The sequence below is a fragment of the Urocitellus parryii genome, chromosome 6 (assembly GCF_045843805.1).
Source record: "Urocitellus parryii isolate mUroPar1 chromosome 6, mUroPar1.hap1, whole genome shotgun sequence".
Lineage (NCBI taxonomy): Eukaryota > Metazoa > Chordata > Mammalia > Rodentia > Sciuridae > Urocitellus > Urocitellus parryii.
In genome coordinates this window covers 96,397,945-96,425,778 of record NC_135536.1, presented here as the reverse complement: position 1 = coordinate 96,425,778, position 27,834 = coordinate 96,397,945, and the positions used below count along the sequence as shown (strand labels likewise).

At 42.4% G+C, this 27,834-nt stretch overlaps 1 protein-coding gene across 2 annotated transcripts; it reads left to right on the top strand.

The window, feature by feature from the left end:
• Positions 1 to 3,632: 3,632 nt before the first annotated feature.
• On the top strand, positions 3,633 to 23,757 carry Hdc (histidine decarboxylase). 2 transcript variants are annotated; one of them, XM_026392665.2, is made up of 12 exons: positions 3,633 to 3,663; positions 5,059 to 5,231; positions 8,590 to 8,703; positions 9,814 to 9,936; positions 12,143 to 12,277; positions 12,492 to 12,635; positions 13,069 to 13,135; positions 14,342 to 14,504; positions 14,597 to 14,687; positions 18,281 to 18,379; positions 22,579 to 22,680; positions 22,809 to 23,757. In XM_026392665.2, the coding sequence occupies exons 1-12, from the start codon at positions 3,633 to 3,635 to the stop codon at positions 23,553 to 23,555; spliced, it is 1,989 nt and encodes a 662-aa protein (XP_026248450.2). In that variant the 3' UTR covers positions 23,556 to 23,757. The 2 variants fall into 2 exon arrangements, with proteins under 2 accessions (XP_026248450.2, XP_026248460.2); XM_026392675.2 differs by lacking the exon at positions 18,281 to 18,379.
• The last annotated feature ends 4,077 nt before the right edge of the window (positions 23,758 to 27,834 follow it).

The following is a 27,834-nucleotide window of genomic DNA, read 5'->3' as shown; positions in this document are numbered from 1 at the left end:
CTCTCTGAGTCTCTTTGTGTGTGTGTGTGTGTGTGAGAGAGAGAGAGAGATATCTATGTTCATGGGATTAAATATGTGTTTCTCCTGTCAAACTGTCTTAATGTAATTTGTAGGTCAGTCAAATAACCTAGAAGGGGTGACGGGAGCCATTTTTGCTCCCTGGTAACAGGTTCTTGGGACAAAATACAATGTATTGCATATTATATCACATTCTCCCAAAGAAAACATCTTATATGATTGTAGTGCAATTTCAAAACCAAGAAGCTGACATTGGTATAGTACTGTTAATTAGGCCTAATTCAGATTTTACAATTTTTAAAGAGGGCTGCTTTATGGACTGAATACTTTTTTCCTCCCCAAATTTATATGTTGGGAACCTGTCCTCCAGTGTGATGGTACTAGGAGCTAGGGCCTTCTGGAAGTAACAGAATTAGATGAAGTCATGAGGTTAGAGTCTCTTTGATGGGATTATTAGTCTTATAAAAAGAGGAAGAGACCACAATACTCACACTCTCCATCCAACCTCTCTAGCCCTGCCACTACTCCATCGTGTGAGGCTATAGCAAGCATTTTGATCTTGAACTTTCCAGACTCCAAAAATGTGAGAAATAAATGTTGTTTAAAGCCACTCAATCTATGGTATTTTGTTATAGGAGCTCGAACTAGACACACTTGAGTACTCCTGTATAATTCTAAGCAATTTTGTTCCATACCATCACAATTGAGATACCCAACTGTTCTATCACCAGAAAAATTCCCTCATGCTATACCATAAAGTATAGTTTCCACCCATCCCACGACTCCATCTTTAATTCTCTTAAACATTCATTCTATGTTTTTGTAATTATGCTATAATAACAATATTTTGAGAAGGTTACATAAATGGAATATTTGAGATTTTTTCCACTCAGAAAATACCTTGAGATCCATCTGGGTTGTTGCATATCACAATAATTTTTTTCATTTTTATTCCTGGCTAGTGTTCTATAAAATGATGTACCCAAGTTTAATCTTCACCCATTAAAACGTGGGTTATTTCCAATTTGGAGTTTGACAAATATGGACTGCTGTGAACATTTATACATAAATGTTTTTGCATGAACATGTTTTAATTTCTCTGGGATACATGGCCAACAATGTTGTGATGGTTAATCTTGGTTATCAATATGATTGGTTTGAGATACTCCTAAATTAGTAAAGCACACTTCTGTGTGTGTCTGTGAAGGTATTTTCAGAGATGATGAACAAGTGACCTGCTCTGAGTATGGGCAGCACTGTCCAGTAAGCTGGGGGGCCCAGATGGGACAACAGCAGAAGAAGGAGGAAGCTCGACTCTTCTTGAGCAGATTATTTGTTGCTGTTGCCATTGCCTGTGGACATGAGATTCCAGCATGTTCAATTTTTCAATATGGACTCACAGCAGCAATTCTTGACGGAGCTTCCTGGTCTTCAACCTGGGACTGGGATTACACCAATGATCCCTCTTGTTCCGAGGCTCTAGCTTCTTGGGCTGAGCAGCTACTGGCTTCTCTGGCTCTCCAGACTATAGATGGCCTTATGGGATTATCCAGTTTCTGATCATATAAGCCAACTTAATAAATGCCCTCTTATATATTGACACATATATAAATGCTTATATATTTGTGTTTTCTATTGGTTCTGTTCCTTTAGATAATCCTAATATAATTGATGATTTGTATAATATTTGTATAAATTTGTATAAATGTTTAGTCTAAGAAACTGACAGCTTTCCAGATTGGCTTTACCACTCTACATTCTTACCAACAACGTAGGAGAGATCCAGTTTCTCTACATCTTTTATCATCATTTTAATTTTACTTATTCTAACAAATGAGTCATAGTAATCTCATTATGGTTTGAATTTGCATATCCCTAATGGTTAGTGATGTTGAACATCCTTTTCTTTATGTAGGCAATGCACATTTCTTATTTTTCATAGATTTTCCCTCTCTTACTGTTGTATTTAGAATCTTTTAAAGATGTTATATTCCAACTAATTATTATTGCATGAATAAACCTCCATTTTGTACCACATTACCTAAATGAATTTCCTTAGCTTTTTTAGATTTTAAAAGCAGGGGATGTCATAATCATATGTGAGTTTTGTAAAGATCACTGTATTATGTAGAGAACAGACTACAGGAGGCCAGGAATGTGGGAAGGCCATTAGATATTTCCTGCATTAGTCTAAGAGAATGGCAATGTTGACTTGGACGGCAAGAGGAGGGTTGTAGCCATGGAGGTAGGGAGAAGTTGAAAGACAAGGGATTTATTTTGTAAGAACTGGATCTGAACAGATTGGATTAGACAAGCATGGGGGCTAGTGAAGGGAAGGAAGAATCCAGGTTTATGCCCTTAAATATTTGGATGTATGGATGGGAAGATGGATGAATTGAAATGGGGACGATTTGAGGGAGGGAAGCAAGTTTGGGGTAAAGGATAATAATAGTTTTTGCGACATGTTAACTTAGAGGTGCCTGAGAACCAAAGCAGTTGTGGGTAAGATATTGGAGGTCAAGTCAGGAAGGGCCTGATGGTAAAATTTAACATGGGTTTTTTCCCTTTGTGTGTATTGTATCGGTCACATCTAAAGCTACAAAAATGGGTAAGGCCACTAGGAATGGATGCCTCAACAGCCTGAAACATGCCAAATTTAGTGGCTGAATAGAGGAGACCAACAGAGAGGGAAAAACAAGATTATAAGAGGGCTTTTGGGAAACCTGAAGAAATCGTGCACTTCTAGGACATAAAAGCAAGTATTAATAAAGTGCCCCCAAGAGGACGAAAAAGATGAATGGGAACAAACAGAGTCTGTTGTATTAGTCAAGTTGAAAGAGTTTGATTAATGTTCACTCAGAAACCAATTTGCAAGAGTGGGGTCTCCCCTCCTTGCACGCCCCTTTACACATTCCCCTCAATTCTTTAAATGCTAAAAGTGACCCATTCTGGGGCATGCTTTAATTTCTGTTATTATTTTGTGTGTGTGTGTGTGTGTGTGTGTGTGTTTGTGTGTGTGTTTGTGTGTGCGTGCACGCATCTCTGTTTTTTTTTTTTTTTCTCTTCTGTCTATAACAAGTATTGTATAGTTAAAAAAAAAAATCCTGTTCCTGAGCACAGCGTGGCCAGTCGGGTAGCTTCCCCATGAGGGCTGTTGCTCCCCCGCTGCTGCTGATTAGGAAGCAGGGGCAGGAATGATGCTTGTCATTCATGCTACTTATTCTGCATACCCTTGGCCTTGTTCTGGGCTACTGAGCTGGGAGCTTTGCCTGAGGCTGGGCTCTATTGTCTGAATCCAGGGCCAGAAGGAACTGAGGGCTCTTTTTCCACATCTACCTGGATGCTGCCTGCAGGCTTGGGTTGTTAAGTGCCCTGTTTAATTGAGAAGTGCCTTTTATCCAAAAGAAGGGGTGAAATTAATTAAGCCTAGAGGAAAGGACTTTGGGGGGCGGAGCTAAAGAGGAAGAAAGGAGAACCCTTTAAATAAGGCTCCTACTCTGGCTGCCAGGGAGTGTGCGGGACCAGCAAGCAGGAAGCTGGGCTGCTTCCCTCCTTCACGTTGCTGTCCATCTCCTGTGTTTTCCCCTGTGAGAAGGAGCCTGAGCCTGAGGAATATGATGGAGCCTGAGGAGTACAGAGAGAGAGGTGAGTGATGGGTATCCCTGGTCCTCTTCCCCATTGTCACTTCTGTAGGGGCAGCTGCTGGTGAGTGGCCCTAGGTTTTGTAGTATCATTTGACTGGAGCATTAGCATTGTTTTTTGAGGCTTGGCTTCAGCAACAATTTCTCTGAAAAGGAATACGAGATCAGGGATGAAAACCTCTCTCTCATTCTCCCTCTCATCTACCCACTCTCATGGATATCCATATTAACTTTGACTTTTTTTTCCTTTCAACTTTTCCACAAAATAGAGGGAAAAAGGGGTTATTTATCTTCTGAAAGTCATTTAGATGCAGGGCTATCGTTCCCTAATATTTCAGTATTTTATAGTCACTGCAAAATTTTGTCTCTTAATATTCATTTCTCTATGTGTGAACACATGTACACTGTTCTTTCATTTAGTCCTTCATTCCCTAAGTATTTAGTATATGCCCACCATGTATCAAACGTCATGTGAAGAGCAAAACCAAATTATTACCCTGTTTCCAGGCCTGGCTTTTCTTAGAGGGGAAGTGAGTAATTGCTTTTGAGAGAATTTTGCATATCTTTATTACTGTAATTTTTTATATTCTTATCTCTACTACTGGGTTGCATTGCCTCAGATTCCTTTGTTATACACTATGGTCTCATATTAAAATCCAGCTTTCCCTGTCCCCCAGGAGATAATTGACTAAGTGTCCATCAATATGCACACTTTTCAGTGTGCATTAGCTTATTTGGTTGCTTTGCCAAGGCATATTTAGCTCAGAGCAGGTTGCTGTGGACTTTATCCTGTGATGGGAACAAAAGTTCATTTATACTGTGCCTGACAAGGGGAAGGTAGGTCCAGAGCTCTTGACCTCTGGTGGGACACTGCAGAAGTCATCAGAGCCCCTGGGCTTTGAGAGGGTTGCAGGAGAGTAGAAAGAAAAGTGCTGAAATCTTTTGATTCCTCAGTGTTTTCTGGGGCTCATTCTCTTTGTAAGAACTTCATGAGCTGATGCAGAGGGAAGAAATGGGGTACTGTCTCCTCCATTTAAAACAAAACAAAACCTTTATTATGCAGGGGTAAAAGGAGTCTACATTGTATTAAGAAAGGTTTATGGATATTGAGAGAATCATAAACACACACAGAAAGGGAGAAAAACTGTGTATATACATGTGTGTATAACATTTTTTTTTTTTGGTATCAAGAATTGAACCCAACAGACACTTAACCACTGAGCCACATCCCCAGCCCTTTTAAAAGTATTTTATTGAGAGACAGAGTCTTGCTGTGTTGCTTAGGGCCTTGCTAAGTTGCTGAGGTTGCCTTTGAACTTGCTATCCTCCTGCCTCAGCCTCCCAGGCCGATGGGACTACAGTCATGCATCACGACCCTGGTTTCTCTGCTTTCTTCTAGGGAGAGAGATGGTGGATTACATCTGCCAGTACCTGAGCACTGTGCGGGAGAGGCGGGTGACCCCAGATGTGCAGCCTGGCTACCTTCGAGCCCAGCTGCCTGAGAGTGCGCCTGAGGAACCTGACAACTGGGACAGCATTTTTGGGGACATTGAGCGACTTATCATGCCAGGGGTGAGATGTAGTGACCACACGGGTGACTCTGGATTTTGGGGGCATACGGGGGGTGGAGGGTGGCCTGAAGAAAGGCCAGCCTTTGGTCAGTCTGGGATGAGAATGCATCCTTCTGTTACTTCCACCAATATCCACCTCCATCTTCTGGGCAGGTGAAGGGCCAGGACTTTTTTAAATTTTTTAAATTTATCTCCTTGTTTATTATCCCATTCCCCTCACAACCTCTTATATGTAATTTTGTATAGCAATGAGGGTCTCGAAGGGCCAGGACTTTGACTGGGGGTAGGTTTCTGACACCAGGGATGGCCTATAGTGTTGAGTGTGTAGCCAGGGACAATAATGACTGTATTTCAGGGCATAGTCCAACTAAGGAATGGGCATTTAAAGGAATGGTATGAGAAATAAAAATTTCATTTGAAGGGAAAGAAGAAATATAGATAGCAAGGCAGAAGACAGAAGGCTGGAAACAGTCCCTGGGCCCTGATAGGCAGAGCCAGGGACTCTTCTACCTAGTATCTGAGTTCATGCCAAAGTAAAGGAAGAAAGTGGGGAATATGATCCACTGAAGGCATCCTGGCTGTCAGGATGGAGACCCAGGTAGCTGAGGGCTCCTCTCAGCCCCTCTTTCCACTGTAGAGTGGGTACCATGTCCTTCTTACCAGGGAGGTCTGGTGATTGAGCTGTTGGTGAATGAGTTTTCCAAGAATCATTGATACTCAGTGATGGAGGAAGCAGCCTGGGATGTTGCTGGTGAGGCCAGAGAAGAGGTGGGAGTTGGCTGATGTTCTGGGTAGCAACCACTACATCCCTGGCCACCAGGGTGAAGAACTTGCCCCAGGTGTCCTTGCACTGTACCAGCTGTGCTATATGCCAGCTAGTTTAATCCTCACAGTGATTCCGTTTGACAGGTGAGGAAATGCAGGCTCTCAGGAATTAACTGTCTTGCCCAAAGTCATAGAATTTGTACTGGATAGATGTAGGAGTTCACACTAGGCCAGTTTTACACCAAAGGCTCTGCTCTTTATCCTATACTGTGTTGATGCCTCCTGAGCAAGGAGAGGCTGTACCTGGCCCCAGCACCATACCCCAGTAATTCCCCTAACACCTAGGCTTTTGGCTCACTCCCCCTGCTTGGGTCATTGTGTCCTGACCTGTGTGTGTGTCTAGAAGCTCTTCCCAACACTGACTTGAGAATCATCTCCATCATCCCCAGATGATGAATCTCCAGAGATGCCTGGAGATTCCAGAAATGTGCTTGAAGGCAGAAAGGTGAAAATGTTCAAACTCAGAAAACAAGAGCAAATTTGCAGAATGACAAATACTCACCTCTCTTTTACTATTGTCTATTTTACAAGCCTCTTTTGAAAATGTCAATATCAGTAAATCTTTACCACAAAGGCTAGCTCCCTGATAAGATTATCTCACAGGTTCCATTTTGTAAAATGCAATCGGCTGAGGCACTAACTGTAATCTGAGGGAGAGAAAAAGCAACCGTTAGCAGAGCCAGAAATGAGCTGATTCATTTGATGGAAAGAAATCCCAGCAGTTGGGGGGAGGTGTGGCCAAGGAGGCTCATTTCTGGACAGGGGGTCTGTCTGTTTTGATAAGGACTCTTCTGGTTTATCTCATCTCATTTATCTTGTAAGGACAGATAATTACCTCTTGATAGGCCTAGGAGGTGGGAACCCTTCTCTGGGGTTTCCAAAATACTGTCACTAAGCACAGCGATAATGAGGGTCCAATCTTTGATCTTATCTTCTAGGTTACACTATCCTCTGAGAATTGGCCTGAGAGCAGTTGGCCCTTTGCTTTCTCATTTGGGTCAGCACCTCATTGAAAATTGGATTTTTTTTCCCTTCCTGTCACCTCCTTAATATTAAGAGAAGAAAAACTTCCTTTCTAATTTAATTCCAACCCTGATTTGAAAACCTTCATTTACTTTTAGATAGGGGAAGAGAGAACAGCCCATGGAAGAAGCAGGACACCATTCTGCTTAGGTGTTTGGGCTCTGGAGCCAGGCAACTTGGGGGTTCTTGCCTTGGTGCTGCCATCTGTCCCTAAGGGTCATCCCTTATAACGAGAAACTGATGTTAAGGGAGGTACAAGAGAAGGTCCTGGTTGTATGGGAACTGAAGTGTGCACACATTCTGAGAACACCTTTAAGAAAAAAGTTAAAAATGTATCTCAAAAGAGGTACATTAGTGGGCGGCGGGTCGGGGGGGAGATGTCAAACACAGGACCTTGGAGCCTAAATTCATTAGTTCACAGTAAGTCTACAAGGAGCTGGTTAGGGGCAGTAGTAGAACCAGAAACTATGTCCTTGTACTTAAATCTTATCCTTTTACTCCACACACTGTCTAGGACACAGTCTTCACTCCTGGAGGATTATAAAAATTCACACACATTAAACAACAGAATGACACTCTGAGATGTTATCTAATAAATTATTGGCAGGGGAAACATCTAGAATTATAGAGGTTCATGGGCTGGAGGAAGGGATCAAAGGCTGCTGTGGGAGGTCCGGAAGGGCATGCGGAGGAACTGAAGAATAACTTTCTAAGAATTAGCAGGTCTGGAAGGGCCACATCTTCATGGACATGCTTTCCCTTCAAGGGAAACAGCCTTGCTCAAAGATGCAAATGCAGAAATGAACTGAGTATGCTTACAGAGCAGTGAGATGAGGAGAGATTAGATAATTAATGAGGCAGATGAACCATCAGGGATGTTGGGGCAGGGGCCCTCCACATCCGGCCAGCTCCTTCTTATATCTGTTTCCTATTGTGGGCGGAGGAGTTAGCCTGGAGGTTAGCCTTCCCTACCCTTTGGCTGGCACCTCCTCCCTGTCTTCTCTCCTGACTTCCCTCTTGGAAAGCTAAGGACAGCCTTGAATCTACTCACACTGACCACCCCCCCCCCCCTTGTAGGAACTGCCTGCCCAGAGAGCTCAATGCTCCATAAAACAAGTTTTTGCAGGAAATTAGATGAGACAAGCAATTTGCTCTTTTAGAATTTCTTTGTATTACTGGGCAGGAGCAATGGGCGTGGGGGGGGGATAAACATTGGAGATCAATGTGAACACTACCCAGAATCCCACAACTTAATTAATATAGACAATTTTATTTTGCATACTTCTTTCTGGTATGTGCCAAGGCTCCACTGATGGCCTAGCTTAGAATATGAGGCATGTGGGTGATTAAAGAATACCAATGAATGAATACCAATGTTGAGTTGTATCACCTATCTTAAAAGTATTCTCCCATCTCTAGAGTTGTTTCCCCTTTCCAGGGAGGGTCTCTGGAGGAAGAAAGCCTCCTAGAAATGCCTCCTGATGCCAACTGTGTGCATATTCTGCCTCTAGGTGGTACATTGGCAGAGCCCCCACATGCATGCCTACTACCCAGCCCTTACCTCTTGGCCATCTCTGCTGGGAGACATGCTGGCCGATGCCATCAACTGCTTAGGATTCACCTGGGTGAGTAGCAGTGGCGGGTAACTACTGGCACCTGGGGACCTTTTAGGAGGTGGGTAGCATCCTAGGGCAGATATTTTGTATAGGCCTCTGAAGAGGAGTCAAAGATAAATATTAAAAATGGAGTGCCATGTAAAAACATGAATAATGGCAATATTCTTTAAGTTTAATCTGTATATGAATTATCTCTTCTAATCCTTCAATCCCACAGAATCACAAGTACTGGCCCATTTTGTAGATGAGGAAATTGAGGCTTAAGTAACTTATCTCCCCAGGATCACACAGAGTATAGAGACACAGATGAGATTTCAGCTGAGATCTGGTTCTTGTTACAGTTTGTGACCTTTAAGCACTTTGACGCCAGTTGGGTCACAACTTCCCCCAAGCTCATGTCTTTAAGGAGTTAGTGATATGTCTTCAGACTTCCCTTAATAATCCCTTCAGCACTACTCAGCTTTATTTTTTAAATTTAATTTAATTTATTTATTTTGGTACTAATGAGCTACCACTGAGCTATATCCCAGCCCTTTTTATTTTATTTTTTTCTAATTTTGAGACAGGATCAGGATCTCACTAAGTTGTTCAGATCCTTGCTGAGTTACTGAGGCTGGCCTCAAACTTGAGACCCTTCTTCCTTAACCTGAGTGGTCAAGATTACAAGCATGCACCACTGCACCTATCACTACTTAGCTTTACATTGTGCCAAAATCCTCCTAAAAAACTATATTTTAAACCTATAAGGCACAGGATATCACTATATTTTCCAGGAGAGAATACTATACTTTCTTAGTCAGAACACGTTGCCTTTGACTTTGGAGTACTTCTTGGGTATTTTGAGGGACTTAGGGAACCAAATCCAAACGAATAATTTCTAGAAATTTCTTCATAGAGCCCTGGAGAATCTGTCATTGAGGACAACATGAATCCAAAGCCCCATATTCTTTTCCCTTTTGGTTTGGCAGAGGGTGGGATGAGGGCAGGTACTGGACCTGACGCTGCCTCCTTCTCTAGGGAGGCTCCCGTTGATATAGGCAGAGAGAAGTGGCTCTGGGGCTGGTGGGGGCGTCTCAGTGCCTTGGGTCTGTGCAGATGAAATTTCTTTCCCTTTTTCAGGCTTCCAGCCCTGCATGCACAGAGCTGGAGATGAACGTCATGGACTGGCTGGCGAAAATGCTGGGACTCCCTGAGCACTTCCTACATCACCATCCCGGCAGCCAGGGGGGAGGCGTCTTGCAGGTGTGCGCGTTGACAATATCTACCTAGCACAGGGGCTAAGTAGTCAAAGAAAAGCCAGCCCTTCCCCAGCAATTTTCTTATTCTTCAGAGTTTCCCAGGGCTACCCTAACCACCATCATCATTACCAACATCACTTCCTTGACTGACAACATCTTCAGCCACAGCAGCCACCACTAGGGCCACCTCACCTTCCATTTCATTTACCTGCTGTTCCCACCTTCACCACTTTCTCTCTCTTTTCTTTGAAAGAGACTAAAAAGGCAGCACAGATTACTACACTTCCATTATTTCTTAATTCAAATTTCTTAGTGTATAATCGGACAGTTCCTCTCTGTTGTCCCATTTTACACCTTGTGATAAGAGAGGAAGAGAGAAGTCAAGGAGAGCCTACTCCCACCTCAGGTTGGGGAAATCTCTGGGAGGGGAAATTAACAACATGGAGTGAGGAACCTTGCCCTTGGATCCTGTTTTGGGATATGTGTCAAATGGATAGTTCTTCAAATACTTTTTTTTTTTTCCGCCCAGAGTGGAGCTTTCTGGGTGCCTCCCATGCACCATGCACATGGCTAGGTCCATCTGCATCTATGAACCCTTGGCATTCAAGAGGTCTTTGTTCTGAGACCTCTGAGAATCCCCAAATTCTCAAATTCTATTGTAATTTTCCTGGTTTTATAATCTAGAGATAATAATATTTTCCTAAAGAGTTGGCGTGGTGATTAAATAAATTCTCCTATTAGATACAAATAGCCATAATGTACTGAGTGAGAGAACTGGCAAGTTCACTGGCTCCATTTGCCAGCTGAGTTATTGCTTCTCTTACTCCAACCTTGCAGCAAGATTAAATTTGTAACCTTACAAGAAAGAAAAACAGCTGCAGGTTGTGGACCTGCTGGGTTGTTAGCAAATACTTGAAACTTCATATATTATATCTGGGAGAATGTGCACGATGTCTACTTACATGATCTTACATCTAATCATCTGAGGAACCCTGTAGGTATATAGTGTCATTTCCAACTTTTGAGATAAGAGCTCTGCAGCTCAGAGAGCTCAAATAGGCCACACAGATGGTAAGTGGGAAAATGAGGATTCAAATCCATGCCTGTTCACATTCAAACCATGCTCTCTCCTGTGTGCATTAGCCATGTGAACTTGAGATAACTGATCTGAGCATCACTATCCTTATCAATAGTCGGATAAGTATCATAATTATCTCAGAGAGGTGTTGTGAGGATCAAGGAGGATAACAGGAAGTGTTTCATAAACTGTGAATTGGGATACAGATGGGAGGTGGTATTAGTATTAAGTTGGCTTCCTTGTTATGGAGTAATTTTCAGCCACTGAATCTTTCGTGGGATCTGGTCCACGAGAGATTTATACAGCCAGAGTATGAACTGTTTTTTGATGAAACTTTCACTCTCTGGCCATAACAGTGTCTGCAAAGCTCTTTAACAGGATTCTATCAGCTATAGGTCAAGGAGCAAAGATACCATGGACTATGTGAATGAATGATCAGGAATCATAGAATCCTGAGAAGCTGCCTACCTGGCCATCGGTATTCCTATAATCATGCCCAGAGGGATATTGTCTGGTCCTTCCCATCCCAGAAGGCAATTAAACGGATACTCTTAATTTTACAGATGAAAAAAAGAATCTTACAGAGGGACAATATTAGCCCAAGGTCACAACAGTCATTGACAACAAAAGCAGGGTCAGAGTTGCCAGCTTCTCACATAAGCCAGGACCCTCTCTCTGGAATATCCCTGTGGAATCAACCTCCATCTCCATACTTAATGCTTTGAGAGTTTTCTCTTTCATTCTTTTCTTTCCTTTTTTTTTCTCTCCTTCTCATTCTGGGGATCAAACCCAGGGGCCTTTAACATATTAAGCATTGGCTCTACCACTGAGTGGGTCCCCAGCCCAAAAGAGTACTAAATAAGTTTTACACAGGGAGAAAAATTGAACTTTCTCTTTTTGATTTCTGGAACATTCTCTTTTTGGTCTCTCTAATAGAGATGTTGGTATTAGATATAAATTTGCTTTCAGAATGCAAAATAGGGGTTGGGGGGAAGGAGGGCCCTCTTAGGGAGGAGTTATGTACTTCCTTACTAATAGCTATTAAACACATAAACAGAGGAAATTACTTAATTTGGAAAATTTATCAAGAGGACATAGAAAGAGGCTGCCATTGGTAATTCTTCCACTACAGAGCACCGTCAGTGAATCTACCTTGATCGCCCTACTGGCTGCAAGGAAGAACAAAATCCTAGAAATGAAAACATCTGAGCCTGATGCCGACGAGTCCTTTCTGAATGCCCGTCTCATCGCCTATGCCTCTGACCAGGTGAGTTACCTGACACAGGACAAACTTCAGGTTGGTGGTTGGCTTCCAGGGTCTTAGTCTGTAAGTAGTTTTCTTCTAGACATGAGCACCTTGGGCTTCAGGGTAGCTCAGGCCCAGAGGTTTTCTCCAGGATCTCTAGGGGGAGCCAAACTTCGATCATTTGAACTTGATTCCAGGAAGACTCTTTACTAACATGTTTCCATGGTCCTTCCAGGCTCACTCCTCAGTGGAGAAGGCTGGTTTGATTTCCCTGGTGAAGATGAAGTTTCTACCTGTGGATGACAACTTCTCACTCCGAGGGGAAGTTCTTCAGAAAGCCATTGAGGAAGACAAGCAGCGGGGCTTGGTGCCTGTCTTTGTAAGTCAGAATGTATCCTTAAGATTAGAATGGTAGAACATGGATGTGAGCAAGGAATTTGGGCGGAATTCAGGTAAGTAACATGCTGCAAACCAAAGCAGAAGAGTCTTCAAATACACTGTTTTACAAGTTATGATTGCTATTCATTGGTATGTGATGAAATGAAATTTGTTGTGACTAGCATTAAAAATAAATAGAAAACATCCAAACGCATTTAGACAGCCGGAGTATGAACTGTTTTTTTGAAATTTTATTTCAAATACACATGTATATGTGGACTAATTGCTATATAAAATATATTTCTTAGTTTGTGCTAAAACACAATGTGAAATACACATTTGTTCTAGTGGGATGCATATGGTAGGTAATGTCTGTTGTGAAATCTTTGTTCAGACCCACCCTACCCAGTTAACTGACTTTTATTTCTTTCCAGGTCTGTGCAACACTAGGGACCACTGGGGTCTGTGCATTTGACTGCCTGTCAGAGCTGGGCCCCATCTGTAAGTATATGCCCCATGTGGTAAAGAAGACAAGGAATACATTTAAAAATATTTTCTAGAGTAAGAAATATTTCCTGAAACCAACTGTATGGACTTATTCTCCCTGCCTCTTTGGTCAATTTGAGGACATGGGAAGAATTACCAAAGGTGATTCTCCCAGGCAGCCCAGCTCACTGTGGTGAGACAAGGGTTAGAGCTGCCCCATCAAGCTGCATCTTCTCCTGGGAGACAATGGCTGGAAAGTGTGTTAGTCAGCATTCCATCAATATAACTAATATCTGAGGTAATTCACTTATGAAGAAAATAGATTTATTTTGGCTCACAATTTTGAAGGTTCCAGTCCATGACTGGCTGGCTTTGTCCCTTTTGAGCCTGTTTTAAAGCAGCATATCATGGTGGGAGCATACGGTGGAGAAAAACCACTTATCCCATCACAAGCCACAAAGGGATAGAGTGGGAGAACAGGTTCCAAAATCCTTGTCCAGGGCACACCCCCAATGACCTAAAGACCTCCATAAGGCCCCACCTCTTAAAAGTCTCACTACCTCCTAAGAGGGCCACTCTGTGGAGCTTTAACACATGGACCTTTGGGGTCTTTCAAGTTCCAAACTATAACTGAGAATCTCAGGTTTTCTCATCCTCTCACTTGTATGTTGAAATCTACCTAAAGCAGGCTGTATCTAAAAAACAGGGCGAATGAGGTACAGGGAGATATTTTCTATTCTGCTTCAGAAAAAGAAAAGAGTAGGGCAGGGAAAACCATGGGAGAGATAAAGGCAGAGAAGAAACCCAAATATAATTGTTTAATTCACAACAGAGATACCCACTAAGAAAGAGAGCCATCTCTCTAGCCTTTGTATTAGATGCATTAACATTGCTTTCTGGGACAGTGGGAAGTTGGTTGTTCTAGGATATTCTAGATTGAAGCCAAGGGAGTGTTGGTCCTCTGTCCAATGTGAGAAAAAGGTCAGGTTGAGGTTTTAGTAGACTTTCCCATTAGGAGGCAGTGACACCTCTTTCAGCCCCTCTCCCTCACACTGACACCCCATCCTTCCATCTGCATGCACTTCGATGGCTCATTTAGCCAAGCACATCATCCTTTCCCAGCTATTCCCTTTGCCTACCACCCAGCTGAGTGAAGTGAGAGATGTCTTTCGACTCCCTACTTCATGCCTCCCCTCTAGCAGGTCACATTTACTTCCTCAGGTGCCAGTGAGGGACTGTGGCTTCACATCGATGCTGCTTATGCAGGCACTGCCTTCCTGTGTCCTGAGTTCCGGGGATTTCTGAAAGGCATTGAGTATGCTGACTCTTTTACCTTCAATCCTTCCAAGTGGATGATGGTGCACTTTGACTGTACTGGGTTCTGGTGAGTGTTGTCAGCCAAGCTCTGAGCACATGGGAGAGCCTTGTTTCCTTTGGAGAGAACTCTGACACTTAGACCCATTTGGAAACCCCCAGGGTCAAGGACAAGTACAAGCTGCAGCAGACCTTCAGTGTGAACCCCATCTACCTCAGGCATGCCAACTCTGGTGCTGCCACTGACTTCATGGTGAGTACCCAGGAGAGGGAGGGCAGCTTGTGACCTCTGAGGTGGGAACTGGCTGCCTCTGACCCCTAAAGTCCTCCTGCACGTTGGCTTCCTTCAGGAGGCAGGACACTTTGAGCTCATCCCATAATACTGACACTGTGTTCCTTTGATTTCAACTTGTGCATGAGTATATTGAATGTAACCCTGAAAACGATTAAAAACCTTAGAAAAGAAGAGCAAATTTTGAGGCAGAATGCACATTTCCTGAATATCTGTGGCTTTTTTTTTTTTTTATTCCTAGAAATATTCTCCCTACTACAGGTGGGTCAATCCTTCTTCTCCATCTTGGATAATATGTTTTTCACTCACTACCTAGCAGGGAGGGCTGGAGCATTTCCCTGGGTGGGGAAGAGGGTCCTTGCTTACATTGCTTTTAGTCATTGTGCCTGACAGAGGCACTGTGGGGAGCACTGTGATATGGCGAGAAACGGGTGCCCTTTGTGAGGTTCTGGATGTCTCCAGGCATTTTTTGGCATTCTCAACTGCCTGCATCCCCACTCTCCCAAACTCACATTCAGGGATGTAAACAATACACATTATATATTGCATAGCTAACGGGAGGCTGTGAAGCAGAATGCAGGGATCTTAGTTTGGAATTCCATAACAGCAGTGGCCCTTCAGGAAACCTATTGGACCTCTCTGAGCTCTGTATTTCTCATCTATGACATGGCAACAGTGTTACCACTGTCATAGGGTATCGTTAGGCTTAAGTGGTAATCTACATATAGATTGCTTAGCACAATACCTGTGGCAAATGCGCAATAAACAGTAGTCACAATACTCCTAAAATCTCTTTTGAGCTGCAGATATTGGCTACAACAAAGTGGTTAAGCTTGTAGATGTTAAAGCCAAATTACCTGTGTTTGAACCATGGCTTCTCCACTCACTAACTTGGGTGGCCTCAGGCACATGAGCTCTATCATCACTTGATTATACGGTTGTTCTCTCCTAGACCAGTTCATGCTTGCTTGAGATCTGTGAAGGTTTTTGATTGGAATTGCAGGCAGTAAACTTGCAGTGGTGGAAGAAGACCCTCTAGAGGTGAATAAAGATAGGACATCTCCACTTCCCTTTTTTGGTGGGTTTTCAGAAAAATTCAAATTAAAAAAATTAAAAATTCCACACAGTTATTTTTACGGCTAAGTTTAGTTCCTGAGCACAAAACAATACCCATTCTCCTAAAAGTGGATTTTAACCTAAGAACATCATAACCTAAGAACATTATCTTTGCCTTTGTCCGTTTTGAATTTCATGTTAGCTTTTTGTTATTGTTGTTCATTTATCAGAGTATCTCAAGATCTTCCTATGGTTCATTCCCACCAGTTTGGAGATTTTTACAGTACTCTCTCTTTTCCAGATAGCTTAGAAAAATCTAAATTAAACTTTTCCACGTGCTGGTCCATGGTAACCTTAATATTTTACCTTCTACATCCAAAAAGCATTACTTTATACTTGTTCTTCCTCCATCTGGAATCCTGTGTATTTAATTTTTAAGACTATGAAGAAACTCTGAGAACACTGAAGCTGCTATCTTTGTTGTGATCCTGGGGGTCTCACAGGGGCTCTGATCCAGACCCCAAGCTCTTTTGCAGCCAGGTGCCTGCGGTTTTCAATAGAAGCTCATCCCTGCTCTGAGATGAGCCAGAAATAGTGGTGCATTCCTGGGACCTTGGAATCACCTAAAATCAGTGTCTCTGACGTCAGCAAAACTCCCCTCCTCTTCATTTCCTTTCCCTCCAATAGCACAGTGAGCACCAGTGGATGGGGCATTGTCTTGCCCTTGGCAGTGGAGACTGACAAAACCTTGAAAGGACACAGAGGAGGCTGGGGAAGGTCAGCCTTTGTAAATTCAGATGTCTTGAGCTGACAGAAATTCTTGGGTCAAGCCACCCTTCTGAGCCAGTATGAATTGGTTTTGGAAGAGTGACAAAAGAACAACAACTGGGAATAAAGATGATTATGAAGAAGTCAAAATAATTAAAATCGTCTCTGCCTTTCCCTGTTAATTTGCTGATGAAATAAAGTATTCCATTGGCCATAACCACCTGGAAACCAGAATGTTTTCAGAGACAAGTCTTAGCTTAGCATTCATTATTTATTCTCCTTGAGTGTCCGTCCTTTGGACAAGAGGTGGAGTAGACGCATTCCCTGCTACAGAAATTTCGTCTTGTATCCAAGCTTTCATGCCCTCTGCTGGCTAATGGAGGTCCTCAAGCTGCTTCTCCACGTGATGAGAGTTTTGTTTGGAAATCAAAATTTAATATTTTAATGCAGGAGAAATATAGTCCATTGACACAGGAGTAATGTCCCCACAGTGCCTAACCGAGGAAACTGGGTTGAAGGTTGAAGATGAGGACATTTGTGAGGATTTGGCAATTCCATGGATGGGCAGATAAATATTTGACAGGACAAATATTTATTTTTTATTTTTTTCATTTAAAAAATATCTTTATTTTGTTTATTTATTTTTATGTGGTTCTGAGGATCGAACCCAGTGCCTCACATGTGTGAGTCTGCCACTGAGCCCCAGCCCCAGCCCAAAATATTTATTTTTTAACAAATTAAAAATTGTGGTGGAAGCTTTCTGACAGTGGAGGGATAGGTTATTGAAAACCCCACTACACGTTAGAATAAATAAGGACTTTCCAAACCCTTAACTTTGTTTTCAGATCTGAGAAATTGTTTTGGAAGATGTCAGACCTATGGTAACTGCAACTTTGAACTTTAAGCCCTGTTGAATTCCATCACCAGAACAAAGGGTCAATTTCAGTCTAACAGAAACAGAGATTTGGATGGATGCCCATTTGAAATCTGAATGCTTGAGCGATACCCCTGAGGTCACAGGAATCTCACAAGTCAGGATAGGGCAATGAGATTAAATAAGTAATATCTTGGTTCTAGATAGAAATACTGCTGTGAGTTGGCAACTCACATAGTTTATTATCTAATAACAATCCTCACTGACAATTTCCGCTGAGCTTTTGCCCTCTGTTTTCCTTGTACCACTTTCCTGGAAACTTCTGTCCATTCTGTTTCATGGATGAGCAGTGAAGTGGCTCCGCCCAGGCTCACACAATTTGTCAGTGGCTAAGCTGGAGGAGACACCCAGATCTGCCAGGCGCCAGTATCTGAGCTCTTAACTACCCCACTTTTAATTGTTATCTAATTAGTTGGAACAGAAATAGAACACCTTATTCATGGAACAAGTTCTTTTACAGAAAAAAAATATATATATATCTCCTCTATCTTGAGTTTCTGGACTGGGATGAGATATTTAAAACAGCATTAAAAGAAAAGTACCCTTCTCATTAGTTCAAGGTTATGGCCTGAGTTTTCACTTGTCCTGAGGCTGGACAAGGAATTATTGGCCACCATTATCAGTGGAGTACCCTTTGGATAACTTGCTTTGGCTTGCTGCTTAGCAACAGCTTCAGGAGTCATGGTGACAGTGTCCATCCCTGAGGGCTGGGCAAGCAACAGATAATGCCCAAGAGTGTCCAAGGGAACAGACACCCTTGTCTCTAACTGTGAGCACTGTGTTCTTTTAATTCTAGCACTGGCAGATCCCTTTGAGCCGGCGGTTTCGCTCTATTAAACTCTGGTTTGTGATTCGGTCCTTCGGGGTGAAGAATCTTCAAGCACATGTCAGACATGTATGTAGCATGCACGCTGTGGTACCGAACCCATCTTGCTGTGTTTTCTCCTGGGGAGGAAGGCTCTGCTCTGCTTTACTGACATACCCAGGGGGCCATTGGTGTCTGGCTCAGGTGTCTGGGACTACACAGGGGCTCCTGAGATTTGATTATTCAGGGTGGCCCGATCTTTGTTAACTGGAGAAGCACTGAGCACAATATCAGCCTAAGGGCTCTCTGGTGCCTGTTTTCTCTGCTGAGTGTCTCACCATGGCTTTTGCTGTCACTGAGCACTGGGGAGTGATAGCTTGAGAGCCTGGTTTGCAGAGAAAAAGAAAGTAAATCAAAGAGCAGTGTGGATAGCCAAGGTAGGATCTTTTTTGGAATCGCCCTGGCTGAAAAGTTTAATTGTTGTTATGGTTATGCCTGAAGTAGCTCTTCAGACCCACCAAGTCTGTAATATGTCTCCCTGGGTTGTGTTAACAGCTGTTTGTTGAAGGCATATTTGGTACAATTTATTCCAATTCAATTCAATAACTACAAAATTATTGGGCTAAGAAAGGGACACAGAGGTAAGGGAGAAAGGCATATTCTTCATGGAGGAGGTGGGACTTAAGGAACTTGAGCCAGCAGCTAAAGTTCTTCAAGAGCCTATGTGAAAGACAGAGCTATTGATAAAAGTAGCAGGGTTAATCCAAAAACACTCTTTTTTTTTTTTTTTTTTTTTGTCACTAGGCGAATCTTTACCTCTCTACCTTTCTACTAGGGAATTCCTACTTCTTTCAACAACAACAACAACAAAAAAACAAAATGAAGAGGTCAAGGCAGTAACTATGACTGGTCCTAATGTTTGTAATTTTACATTTGTAATCAACAGTGGACACTAATTTATAAGCTGCCGCCAGTAAACTGAGGGGTTTTTGGCATTTCATACTCTTGTTCAATCCTCAAGGTCAGAGGGTAATGGGTGGGGAATGAGGCAGTGGAAGTCACAAATAATTAGGAAAATTCTTTGGTTACAACTTAAGACTGGATGTTCAATGTGTAGCTGCTGTCAGCCTTCCCTAAATTCTGCCTTTTGCCAGCCCCAGCCTCTGAGTTCCCATCTATTTTGCCACACCAGTCCGCACTCCTGGGCCTGCCTGCCAAGGGCCTGATTATCAGTCAAGTTCCACCTCAGCTTGGGCATGATAGGAAGCCATCCAAAAACCCATGCCCAGGCCACCGGTACCTTCACCGGTCCCTTTTACCTGGATTGCCATCTCCTCTCAACTGTTGTTAATGGATCAAGCTCCACTTCCTCCCAGAGAGTCCCTGAGTATTTCTTTTGTTCCGGTCTCTACCTCCTTGGTATTCATTCCCAGGGTCACAAACTCAGACTCAAATGAGAGTCTGAGCCCAAGGCTCAGTGTCTCACCATAGTAGGGGCTAGAATCAAAACAAAAGTTGTTTTGTATGAGTTAATTTTATTTTTAAAAAATTGATTATAATTATTGTTACTTGCATATGTCTTAATTTTTTTTTTAAATAGACTGTTTCATTAGATTCTTACAACAATGCTTGTGGTGGTCACCCTAATTAGGTGTGGCTCAGAGATATGCTTGCCCTGCTCAAGAGTGAAAAGCCTGGGGGGCTGGGGATGTGGCTCAAGCGGTAGCCTGCTCTCCTGGCATGCGTGCGGCCCAGGTTCAATCCTCAGCACCACATACAAACAAAGATGTTGAGCCTGCCAAAAACTAAAAAATAAATATTAAAAAAAATTCTCTCTCTCTCTCTCACTCTCTCTTTAAAAAAAAAAGAGTGAAAATCCTGGGATCTTATTTCAAGCTTCCCAATTACAAGTCCTTTAGTCAGTGTTCTGGGCCATTTCTTCCTTTGCAAAGCTCTTGTCTTTACATAAAGCCAAGTTTTGTATTTCTTTGTTACATAGTTGTGCTTTAGAGAATGGGATCTGGGTTTGATTTTTAGTTCCATTTCAGTATTTGGTGACCTTGTGCCAAAAATTACTTAATTTTTCTATGTTTGCCTTCCTGGTTTATAAAATGGGAAAATGATAATCTCACTCTCAAAAGTTTATTGTGAGAATTAAATAAGAGTATACATATGTAGTTCTTGGCGGAGGGCAGTTCGGTACTCCATATTCCCTGCTCCTCCCTCTTCCCCTCTTTTTATTTTCTCCCTTTTCTAACAAGTTGTCATCATTATCATCATTTCTTTTTTTTTTCACAATTACTTTATTTTATTTACTTATTTTTATGTGATGCTGAGGATCCAACCCGGGGCCTTGCATGTGCGAGGTGAGTTCTCTACCTCTGAGCCATAACCCCAGCCCATCATCATTTCTTATCACCTCCAATAGGGATGGTAAACTTTTGCTTTGAAAAGCCAGATGATAATTATTTTTGGCTTTGGGGGCCATACAGAGACAGTCTCTGTTGTAACTTCCCGACTCTGTCATAGCACAAAGCCACCATAGACAACACATGGGCATGACTGGCTGTGTTGCAGAAAACTTTATTTATAAAAAGCAGTAGGAGCTGGGCTTTATGCACCTTGACTGATCTCATTGCCCACAAAGGTGGGCTTTGGTGGTGGACTCACTGCCTATGATGTTCTCACCTCTCCCCTGGCCTCTGTTCTGTCTTATTGTCAACAGCATGCATTGCAGGAAGGAGCAGAGCATGCTGGGAGAAGGCAGCCAGGAGCCCTGCCTTCCGCCCCTTGGCGGCTGGGAAAGTCACTTTCCTTTGACTCCTCCTAGAAACTGTGGAGGTTGAATAACGATGGTTTCTGGGTCTCTTTTCTTGCTCCAGAGCATCATCTTCCTGTTCTTAGCCTGATTCCAGGTCTGCACCTGAGCTGTCTTAATGGTGCTTGATTATGTTGAGGAAAAATTTACTCAGAAGGATATCAAGCTTGGCAGGTGGTAGAAATGGGTCTGGAGAGGAGAATCATGATCAAATCAGAAAATGAAATGCAAAAGTAGAGACAGCTAGAAAACAATTAGAAGTGTACTTTCCCTAGGAGAGAGAGCCTCAGAACTTACAAAGGAGAAGTTCTTGGGGTAGTGTTTAAGACTACAACAGACCACACAATGGAGAGAGAAAGGGGTTTTGAAAATTGCTACAAATAGAGTAATGGGTTTCCTCTTGGTCAAAGACAAAGCTAATCTCTTGTCTTCTAAAATAGAACAACAGGTGTGAGTTCCAACGGACAGAACCACTTAGCAGATATTCTATTGCCTTTCTTCTGGATGCTTGGAGGAATTTTTAAAAATTAAAGAAAAGGGAAGTCTTGTCTTCATTTTGTTAATAATCCTAGGTAAAAACAAAAACTAAAAAAAATAGGAAATTTTAAAAGATGACACAAACTTCAGTGAAAGATGAACACATAGCAAAATCTTTAACTTTTTCGGTGATAAAATATGCACAACATAAATGTACCTTGTTGAGCATTGTTAAGGGAACAATTTAATGTGACATTAAGTGTACTTACAATGTTGTGCAACTCAGGAAATTTTCATCATCCCACCCAAGTAGAAACTACCGTTAAGCCATGTACAAAGGTTTTTCTGCTCTGTAGGTTAGGATGATATATAAAATAACGTTCTTTGTGGAATTTAGAAAAAAGGGATGAAATGATATTGGCCAAATTATATTGTTATATTGTGTGCATGTATGAATGTGTGACAACAAATACCACCGTTATGTACAACCAAAATGCACCAATAAAACATGAAAAAATGAAAAAAGGAAGATGAAAGGGCATTTGAGTTTCAAGATGTGAAGAGGTTGGCATGAAAACATGTAGGTTTAGGGTGAGGCAGGGCCATTGCGAACCTGTGCAGTGGAAGGAGGCACCTGGCTATGAGCACAGAGTTTTGGCCCTTGTCTGCTCCCCTGGCCCCTTAAGAAGTGTTCACTCCAGAATAGGAGGTCAGATTGCTCGAATAACAAAACCCATAGATTCTAATTTCTGGGGCTGACTTGAAAGAGGGCCCTGAGATACAAATTCTCCAGGTGGGTCTGATGTGACAGGACCAAGGGAACCCGGGGAGATTTTCCAGCTTGCAATACGAGTGAGATCACATGAAGAAGAGAGGCAAGCAGAAGCCACTTAGGTCTCCATGGTTCAAAGGTGTCACCGGTTTAAACTGTTTCGTGATGTGAAAGTTTGTGCCTGATTAATAACCTCATTTTTCTCTACATTCACCATTCCAGGGTACAGAAATGGCTAAATATTTTGAATCTCTAGTCAGAAATGACCCTTTCTTTGAAATTCCTGCCAAGAGGCACCTTGGCCTGGTGGTTTTTCGTCTGAAGGTAATGCCATGTTCCAATGATGTTCTTCAGGGTTCTGGAGTTGTTGAATCTCTTGGACATGTAAACCTTGGGTTTCTGGAGCTGATTACAGGGGATGTGATCTAGACTTCTCTTTATCCTTCAAACAGGGGCCTAATTGTCTCACAGAAAGTGTGTTAAAGGAAATAGCCAAAGCTGGCCAGCTCTTCCTCATCCCCGCCACTATCCAGGACAAGCTGATCATCCGTTTCACTGTGACATCCCAATTTACCACCAAGGATGACATCCTGAGAGACTGGAAGCTCATTCGAGATGCTGCTACTTTCATCCTGAGTCAGCACTGTACTTCCCAACCAAGCCGCATGGTCAGGAACGTCATCCCTCAAACCAATGGCTCCAGAGCCATGGCCAGTGGAATATCCCTTCAGTTTGTCAATGAGGCAGGAGATGACCCAGCCCAGGCCAGGAAGATCATCAAACAGCCTCAGCGTGTGGGAGCCAGTCCCGTGAGAAGGGAAGACAGCTGCCGCATAGAAACCTTGCTGGACCCACTTGATGACTGCTTTTTAGAAGAGGCCCCAGATGCCACCAAGCATAAGCTGTCCTCCTTTCTGTTCAGTTACTTGTCTGTGCAGAATAAGAAGAAGACAGTGAGGTCCCTCAGTTGTAATAGTGTGCCCGTGAGTGCTCAGAAGCCACTGCCCACTGATGGCTCTGTGAAGAATGGGGGCTCCTCTAGGGTCAGAATCTTCTCCAGGTTTCCAGAAGAGATGATGCTCCTGAAGAAAAGTGCTTTCAAGAAGCTAATCAAGTTCTACAGTGTCCCCAGCTTTCCTGAATGCAACTCTCAATGTGGGCTCCAGCTGCCCTGCTGCCCTCTGCAGGCCATGGTGTAGACAGGGTCTTCAGCCAGTCTAAGGATGTGTGTGTTTCAGGGAGTCTTTGAGCCCTTCAAATTGTGTGCAGAGTTTGTGTGCTTATGTGTATGTGCATTTTTCTTGGGAGAAAGTCCATAATTTTTTTGATCAGGTTCTCATAGGGGTTCATAGCCCACGGTGGAATATAAATGGAGAGTTTATATCAGCATAATCCAGAAGATTCCAGAAGGTCATTAGAAAGAAAGAATTGAGGACTGCATACTGACAGACGGCTTCTGTCTTTTGTGCTTCAACTTGTGATATGAAATATTATTTAGAAATAAATTGTGCTTATCCCTGAAACAAAGCGAACCCTGTGTGACTTAATTGACTACTAAAACATTAATGAATTAACCAGGGCATGTCCTGGAACATACATGAACCAACCTCATAGATTTTTCTTTTCAGGATGCTGAAGATCTGAATTTAATTATAGGAAAACAGTGGAGGAGCCATTGGTAGTGAAGAAGTCAGGCAACTTGTATTTAAAAGCATCAATTCTGAGTCAGGCATGATGTTTATAAATAAGAAAGCCCTGGCTTCTGGTCCCAGAGCTTTCAAAGGACAAAACTAGGTCCTCTTCTTTTCAATGGGGCCCGTGTTGTTTCCACTCTACAGAACAGTTCAGGATTGTACTTGATCAGAAGCTCACTGTCCAGCAGACCAACTCTAGTCCTCTAGTACACTTAAATGTCCCATCTCTAGGTTTGGAACTTGTACATTTTTTCTTTATTCTGGACCTTATAGTTAAAAAAAAAAAAGCTATGCTCATGGGCAGCTTGCTATGATTAATTCATAGGGAGTGGCTCTAAAATTGGTTATATGACGAGCATAAAAGATAAAACTGTATACTAGTTAAAGTAGCAAGGACAATTTTACTCAGCAATAAACTATTGTAATAGGGAAAAGAGTCCAGTGTGAACTGAACTCAACTTGAGACAGTACAGAGGTAATTGACATTTTAAAGAGAGAAGGGATAGGTGCCAGTAGGAACGTGGTAGAGTCGGGAATATAAAATAGTTACAAAAAGTAGGTATGGGGCTGGTTCATATGAAATGCACCTGGGTTTATTAATGGTCCTATCAAAGTTAGGGTCCTATCCTGCCACAGACAGGGCATGGGCCTTATCTTCAGATGTTAGTTGGAACTAGCAGTAAATTTTTTTGGAATGCTTGAATTTTCTTAGGTGAGAACTTAAAGGAAGTCTAGGGTCCTTTTAAGGATGTGACCTTGGCCTGTTAGACACTAGGTTAGAGTTTGTTCAAGTGTCCATAGGCCAAGATTGAGGACTCATTGAAAAGAAGGCTCAGAGGAGCCTGGCTAGAGTTTGGTCCAAGAGAGAATCTTTGTTAAGAGCTTAAAGCTTCACGTTGCCACTTGTTCTCTATCACTGATCCCTGAATTTTTAAATACCCTGTAATCACCTGGGGGGTATTTAAAAAAATGGTCCCTGGCTCCCACTCCCAGAAATCTTAGTCTACTTGGTATGAGATTTTAGTTTTAATCTTTGGGATTAAAGGTGATGTTGATATTAATATGCAGCATCATTTGGGGACTACTGCTTTAGATTAACTTGCTTGTCAAACGGGTGAGTGTGGGTCAAAAGCAGTTTGCATCTCCAGGTGAGCCTGATGCACAAGTTTGAGAAGCACTGTTCTATTACTCTTTAGGATCAATTGAGATTTTGCTAAAGCACAATGTGTAATAAATAAATATAAGTGGTTAATTGATGTGAATATCTAGGAGTAAAAAGCATCCTGATGCTCTGCCTTTCCTGGGGCCTGCACTTTGAGCCACTCTGATCTAAGAGCTGAGCCTCAGGTATTAGGAGATAATTCAGTCCTGAGGAACTGAGTTACAGCAACTAAGCATGCCTGACTTATAACTTAAGGTGCTTTTCTTTGTGTTAATGGTTCCCAAAATGTGGTCCCCAACCAATAGCACCAACGTCACATGGCAGTTTGTTAGAAATGCAAATTCCAATTCCAACTCTGGGAGGTGAGATTCAGTATTCCATATTTTAATAAGACTTCAAGGCAATTTTCTTTCTTTTTTCCAAGGTGATCATCAGTGTTTAAATGTGAGAACCATTGCTCTATGTGTACTATAAACATTAGATTGTTTAATTAGTTCTTTCCCCCAGTAGAAAAACTTACATAGAGAACTGCATGTTTAACAGGTTGTGTGATGTACAAGCAATAAATTGCCCACTATGTGCCAGGTACTGAGGATATAATGATGAGCAAGATACACAGTCTCTGCCTTCACGGAGTTTCTATTTTCATAGATGCATGAAATCTGAGCCAAGGGAAAGTGACGATATTTTTGTGTGTGTGTGCGTGTACCAGGAATTAAACCTAGGGGCCCTTAATTACTGAGCCACAACTTCAGCCGCTTCTTCTTCTTCTTCTTCTTCTTTTTTTTTTTTTTTTGTATTTTATTTAGAGACAGGATCTTGTTGAGTTGCTTAGGGCTTTGGTAAGTTGCTGAGGCTGGCTTTGAACTCTCAATCCTCCTGTCTCAGCCTCCGAAGGTTATAGGTGTGTGCCACTGTACCCAGTGGAAAGTGAAAATCTTAATGGAATGCACCATTAATCTCATATTCCCTACCACCTGATGTTTAGTGTGCTCTGGAAGATAGCGGTCCAGCCGACTAGGTGGCAGTAAGCCCACCACCCCTCCAACAGTGCTGGGTGATGCTAAGTAACAATTTCTTTTTACCTCTTTACAGACTTCATACAGCCCCACCAATGACAAAGTAATGATTGTAGAAAAGTTAAAACACATGGAAAGGACTCTGACCCTTCTTCTAGGGGTCCCTTCCAGTCTTTGAAGGTCTGACCTGACTTCCTGGAGACAGGCTTGGAGAAGTCCTTCACAGTAGTGCTGAGTGTATCTCTTGGTTCTTAATAGGCACTCACTAAATGCTTGTAGAGTGGATGTATAAATAAACAACACATTTAAGAAGTTATCTTTTAGGGTGGGTCACTACAGTTGGTCAGTCTTCTCCATACCTGTACTTACTCTTACTGGCTTCCATTTCAAATGCTGACACTTCCCAGTTTCATCCCCACATTATTTTGGAGCATGGAGCATCCTCTCTATGCATTGATAACAAATTTATGCTTTCAAATAAAGCTAACGTGTGTACCTAGTTGAATTTGATTTCTGACTTTTTTTTTTTTTTGGCAACTGGGATTGAACCCAGGGGTGCTTAACCACTGAGCCAATCCCCAGCCCTTTTTAATACTTTGTTTAGAGATAGGGTCTCACTGAGTTGCTTAGGGCCTCACTAAGTTGCTGAGATAAAATGCTGAGGCTGGCTTTGAACTTGCAATCCTCCTGCCCCAGCCTCCCAAGCCATTGAGATTACAGACTTCACCTCTTTGCTCAGTGATTTCTGATATTTTAAGAGATAAACCAGTCTTTAGAGTGTATTTCTCTCTCACAGGTGGTAGCTTTCTTTTGTTTATATGCGTGCAAACCCAGGAGTAAAGATATTATGCTGGTGCTTAATCCTTCATAATGGAGCTGTGTACCTGACTAGAATCTGGGAGGTTTGGGGAAGTGAGAGGCTGAGGAAGCCGTCAGGCTGGGAAGCAGAGCTGGGGGAGATGTAAGGTCACAGTTTTCTGATTTTCTAACTGAATCATCTAAAACATCAGCCAAAATAGGTCAGAGTCCAGTAAGCTCTGGTTAATGGAACACTCATATTCTGGCTAATGGTGCAAGTGCTGACCTCTCACCTGAAAAGATGCCCCGAGGGAAAGAGTAACATCACTGCTTTAACTTAACCTGCGGTCAAATGGAATCAATTTGGTGAGATATCATGTAACGCAATTGCATGGAACATGGAACTCCAAAACACAGGATCTGCTTACCTTGCATTACTTGGGTTCAAGTTCTCACCAGAAAAATCAATAAAGCAAAGGCATAGAGAATTTTTGCAAAAATACTCAGGCTCTGATACACAAGCAATAATCATTCTAAACAATAGGAAAAATTCATTAAGATGCAGCATATCCAAAGTTTTCCTTGGGCCAGCCTCAAGTCCCTCATGTAGATTAAGTGCTAAGGAAATGTTTATTATTAGGCCTAGTAAGTGGGGGCAGGGATTCTGGTTATAAGTCTTCATAGAAGTCACTTTTTAAAAGAGTAGAGAGACTACTTGTATACAATATTTCTAGTACTGTATTGGAGGTGAGAGTGGTGGCCTTCCTCATTATGTATCATTGAGGATCCCAGGCGTGTTTGCCTA